This window comes from Ursus maritimus, assembly GCF_017311325.1.
Source record: "Ursus maritimus isolate PB19 chromosome X unlocalized genomic scaffold, ASM1731132v1 scaffold_X1, whole genome shotgun sequence".
Lineage (NCBI taxonomy): Eukaryota > Metazoa > Chordata > Mammalia > Carnivora > Ursidae > Ursus > Ursus maritimus.
In genome coordinates this window covers 110,637,746-110,643,745 of record NW_024423319.1, presented here as the reverse complement: position 1 = coordinate 110,643,745, position 6,000 = coordinate 110,637,746, and the positions used below count along the sequence as shown (strand labels likewise).

The 6,000-nt window shown below is 40.2% G+C and overlaps 1 protein-coding gene across 1 annotated transcript in view; it reads right to left on the bottom strand.

The window, feature by feature from the left end:
• Positions 1–316: 316 nt before the first annotated feature.
• BEND2 (BEN domain containing 2) overlaps positions 317–6,000 on the bottom strand; it is a 56,710-nt gene continuing 51,026 nt past the window's right edge. The window contains exon 18 of the mRNA XM_040637345.1: positions 317–450. Within this exon, the coding sequence (XP_040493279.1) occupies positions 317–450 (134 nt within the window). The remainder of the gene's footprint in view (positions 451–6,000) is intronic.

Genomic DNA, 6,000 nt, shown 5'->3' with positions numbered 1-6,000 from the left:
TTTAGGAGTTTACTACCATTCCCTTAATCAGAGGTTATCGGAGTACTGCCCATCACTTTGTTCACGAGATGAAACATTACACACCTTCCTAATGCAATTCTGTCTGCTATATGGGCGGAAAAAGAACATCGGATATTTCTTCAGTTGTGAACGCAAAACTACACTGCCGCTACAACAAGCTAATTTTGGAATTACAACTTGAGAAACTTACAGGATGATACAACAATAAAAAAAAATGTAGGGTGGCTGGCATTCAAGTACTTCAGTCAGTATCTCTTGGCTCTGACTCTGTTGGAGGAGTTGTTGCTGAAAGCCATTACACTTTGGATATGGACTTCTTGAGGTCATATCGAAGACTGCGGATGGAGCTATTGATAGCTGTCACACACAACTTCCAGTCATATCCTGTTTCTGAGAGACTGCAAGTCGGGTAGATGTCTTGAAGAAATTCTGGTGGAAAAACCAAAAACATAAGTTACTTAGAAATCACTTCTCAGAGAAATGAGTTTATTCAACCTCAGTTCTATTGCTGTGACTATAAAAGGGTCATTAAAACTTTAATTAAAATACATGGAGTATAACTATTATTAAATTAGCTGAACAAATCTTTTCATCTAAAAGGATAATATGAAATAGCACCATTCTTAAATCACAGTAAAATGACAATATCCCATGACCTTGCTACATAACCAGAATGGAAATCCTCTCCGGCCTTTGATACCCAACGTAAACTTTTCTCATTCTTAAATTTATCAAACATGCATGTTATTCATTAGATCAAGACTTGCTAAGGCTTTGTAACACACAAGAGGCTGCAATGTCTTTTATACTTTTAGAGGCAAGAAGCTGTAATTGCTAAATATTTTGGTACTGCTTGATTTATCTTAGACGAGAAAGGAGAGTCTCTAGATCTTGCAGTTAGAGGACAACGTCTATACGGGAAGGTCACAGAGCAGCGCGGCTCAAGGAGCACACTTAGAGAAAGTGGGTGGACAGACAAAGGGAAAAGTGGAGAAGAGAGATGTTTTTAACTAGAAGAGCAGAACTGTCCTCAGATACTTTTTTAGGTAACTTCCAAAGTACCCTTGAGGCCTTAGAAAAGGACCCGATGAGCACCACAAGCCTGCATTAGATGGCTACATGAATCTCATTTGTTTTTCAGTAAGATTAAGAAGCTGGGAAGTCAGGGCAATGCATAAACACAGCATAGGTCCAAAATTTTTAGCAAAACGTGTGACAAAGTTAAAAAGCTTTTATACTCAAAGGACTACTTAATACATCAGTGGTAGCCTGGAAGGAGGCTTTCAGTGGTATGTCCCTGGATTCAGTATCAGGCAGTGTTTTTTATGCTGCCAGACATCTTTTTTTATTTTTTTATTTTTATTATTATTATGTTTTTGCTGCCAGACATTTTTATTAACCAAAAAGAAGTTATGGACAGCAGGCTTGTCCCATCTGCCCAGGACAGAGAAGCTGGGATGGATAACTAAGAGACTGGAAGACAAATACAGCACCCGCAAAGCTTTCAACAGGCTGCAACAAGGAGCCTAAAGTGGTTGGTGTTTCCCAAAAAGTGTTCTCTGAGACCCTAGTCATGAAGAAGTTCCCTGGAGAAAAAGTTTCCAGTTCTGCAAACGTGCAATGCTACACTCCGGAGTTAGTTCCCACTGAAAAATCGCAAAGTAAAGAGACCTGCTGATTCAAAGGTGACAGATATAGATGCATTAGTTGGGCTTATGAGGAAGGTGGCGATGCACAATAACAGGAGGTCAGGGTTGTGGAGGTCTGCATCGGCTTCAGAGCTAACGGCACTCAAAACATGTTTTAAAACAGAATCGAGTGAAACAGATGTATGGACTAAGGCCCTGCAGGTGCCAAATCAAGAGTTTCCCGAGCCATTTGACTAAAAAGCACCTTTTTCATGAAGCACCCACTAACATTCAGCTGTCTTTAAGAAACATAGTTTGGGGGGTGCCTGGGTGGCTCAGTCAGTGAAGCGTCTGCCTTCGGCTGGGATCGAGCCCCACATCAGGCTCCTTGCTTGGTGGGGAGCCTGCTTCTCCCTCTGCCTGCCACTCCCCCTGCTTATGCTTGCTTTCTCTCTGACAAATCAATAATTAAAATCTTTTTAAAAAAGAGAGAGAGAGAGAAACGCAGTTTGCGTAATGCTGCTCTACGCTAACAGGATAAAGTGCAGGAGGAATAAATATAAAATCCTACACTTAATTTAAAAAATACTAACAGGATAAACAGAAATAGCCCAAACACTAACAACGTAAGTACTAGATAAATATCAGTATACAGAAGAAAAGATCTAGGGGTCTTAGATGACCATAAAATTAAAAATGGTAAGTGCCATTTTAGTCTGCATTAGCACTGACATTCATCTTGGCCATGATTGTTCTAATCTGACACCAAAAGCAAAAGCAACAAAAGCAAAAATAAACAAGTGAGACTACATTAAACTAAAAAGCTTTTGCACAATAAAGGAAGCCATCAACAAAATGAAAAGGCAACCCACTGAATGGGAGAAAATATCTGCAAATTATATATCTGGTAAGAGGTTAATATCCGAAATATAAAAAGAACTCATAGAACTCAACAGCAAAAAAAATCAACCACATGTTTTAAAATATGGGCAAAAGATCTGAATAGACATTCCCCCAAAGAAGACAGAGAGATGGCCAACAGGGTATTTGCAAAGATGCTAAACATCATTAACCATCAGGGAAATGCAAATCCAAACCAAAATGAGATATCACCTCACCCCTGTCAGAATGGCTAAAATCAAAAAGACCAAGTGATGGAGAAGATGTGGAGAAAAGGGAACCCTTCTGCACTGTTAGTAGGAATGTAAACTGGTGCAGCCACTATAAAAAAAACAGTAATGGAAGTTCCTCAAAAAATTAAAAATACAACTACCATATGATCCAGCAAGTCTGTCTCTGAGTATTTATCCAAAGAAAACAAAAATGCTAACTCAAAAAGATATAAGCACTCGCCCTATTCACTGTAGCATTATTTACAATAGCCAAGATATAGAAACAACCTAAGTGTCCAAGTGTCCATGGATGGATGAATGAATAAAGAAATTGTGGTGTATACACACACACACACACACACACACACACACACACACACACACTGGAATATTATTCAGCCATAAAAAATAATGAAATCTTGTCATTTGTGACAACACGGATGGACCTTGAGGACATTATACTAAGTGAAATAAGCCAGACAGAGAAAGACAAATACTATATGATTTAACTTATGTGTGGAATCTAAAACAACAACAACAACAACAAAAAGATACAGAGAACAGACAGATAGTTGCCAGAGGCAGGAGGTAGGGAGAGAAGAAATGGGTGAAGGGGGTCAAAAAGAAAAAATAATAAATAAATTAAATGAATACATGTTACAATACGTATACACATAGGAAGGAAGGAAGGAAGGAAGGAAGGAAGGAAGGAAGGAAGGAAGGAAGGAAGGAAAGGAAAGAAAGGAAAGGAGAAAGGAAGGAAGGAAGAGAAAGAATGACCTCTTTGCAGGAACAATTTTCAGAGACAGCATATTTATCAAAAAAATAAAACATAAAAATTAAATTAAAATAAAATGGCAAGTGCCATTTTAGACTGCATTAACAGCCTAATAGGTAAGAGTACTATTGTACTCTGGGTTAACTTGAGAACATCTGAAGTTAGTCACTGAATCAGATCATGAAAGATTAGGAAAATATTTCTATGAGGAGTTACTGAAGGAAATGGAGATATTTACCTGTAAAAGTGTAGGACTTAGTGGGAAAAAGTTGTGAATAACACTTATTTTCTCAAATTGTCATGCTTCTATGTAGAGGGATCTCCAAATTGGAAAGTTTGGAAAAACTGGACACGTATGATTAAAACAGTAAAGCTGATATTTTTATCTCCGCCTGCCAGATTCTAGTGGCTGTCCCTCACTAGGTTCTGAACTTGAAAATGGGGGGAGCTATCTCCTAATGCTCCAGTAGGAAGTAACAGCTGTCTCTACATACTTGGAAGGCCTATCATGTGAAAAATAATTGGACCTACCCTATTTAGTTCTGGAAGCGATAAATAGAATAAATGTGTATTACATGCAGGGAAGTAAATTTTGAGTCATTTGGAGGGAAAATCTTTCTCGTGAATTAGAGCCCCTTTAAAAGGTATTGGATTCACAAATAATGAATCATGGAACACTACATCAAAAACTAAGGATGTACTGTATGGTGACTAACATAACATAATAAAAAATTATTATTAAAAAAAAGAAAAACAAAAAACACCACAAACTAATTATGGAATTTTATAGAATACAAATATTCAGTATCTTTATGGAAATTATTTCATCAGCTGCAACAAGCTAGCTTTTTGGTAGCTGTAGACATGAGTTCTATTTAATTTTTGTTTATAGTAATTCTGCCAAACTAATTATATACTTGTTATAAAAAAATGTATTGGATTGCTGGAGGTGAGAGAAGATGGTGACGGACTGGGAGGACCCTAGGCTCATCTCATCCCATCAACACAACTAGATAATTATTCAGTCATCCTAAATACCCCAGAAATCAACCTGAAGACTGACAGAACAAACCCCACAACTAAAGGAAGAGGAGAGGCCACATGGAAGAAGGTAGGAAGTGTGGGGATATGGTTTAGGGGAGAAATGGATCGCAGGTGCTATGGAGGGGAAGGAGCTGTTGTTGTAGAGAAAAGAGAGAGGGGAGCACACAGGGGAATGATGCACAAGAAGGACAAGAGGGGCTGAATTTCCTGAGTTCTTGCAATCAGCAGGGATTAAAGCCTGGAGTTTTAAAGGTCAGCAGGCTTGGCTGGAATAGAGCCCAGAGGGCACTGCCCTGCTCCTGCAAAGAAGGCAGGCAAACAACTCGGGGGCAGACAGTGTGGAAAGAGTGATTTGAAGAATGCCTGGAGCACACAGGGGGTAGATCACTCACTCTTCTTGGAGCACTGTCTCTGAGAGGCAGTGTTCACAGAGATGCCTCTCTGGGAACAAATTTGATGGCTGGTGCCATTTTCCTCCCCCACCCCTCAGGATAAACACAGAGCCACCTGTGGGAAGCAGCACAGGGAGGACACTGGCTGCCACACTTGCTTACACCAAGCCCCACTCCACCACACTCTGGCAGGACTGCCCTTCTGGGTCAAGCTTGCCTCCGTCCCAGCCCACTGGGCCCCTTTCCCAGAAGACCAGCAGAAACCCCTGCCCACACCACGTCTCCCAACCAGAGAGCTCTGCGGGGCTTCAGTTCTAGTGGAAGTAGTATCAGGTCTCATTTAACAACCAGATCAGAGCACACCTACTTAAAACTCACCACATTCTGGCCAAAGACCAAACTGCAAGCAAGGAGAGCCTCTGCAGACGCCTGGCCTGAGGGACAGAGCAGCCAAAACACAACAGCAGAGCGCGTGCAGCACACAGCAGAGACACTCCCTGACATACCAGGCCCTGGGCACTACATGACCTCTTCTTCATAAAGCCATACTCTCAGAAGCAGAAACATTACTGGCTTTTCTAACACAGAGAAGACAGAGACTTAGACAAAATGCCAAGATGGAGGAATTCATCCCAAATGAAAGAGGAAGATAAGGCCACAACCAGAGAACTAAGTGAGAAAGATCTAAGTAACATGCCTGATGGAGAATTTAAAGCAACAGTCATAAGGATTCTCGCTGGGCTAGAGAAAAGAATGGAAGGCATCAAGGAGATCCTTACCACAGAGATAAGAGACTTAAAAAAGAATCAGTCAGAAATGAAGAATGTAATAAGACTGGAAACTGGCTTGATGCACTGAACAGCAGGCTGGAAGAAGTGACAAAGTGACAAAGACAAGAAAGGAATTAGAGAAAATCTCCAGAAACAATAACAAAACAAGCAATACAATGGCACTAAATACACATCTATCAATAATCACTCTGAATGTAAATGGACTAAATGTTCCAATCAAAAGACACGGAGTGT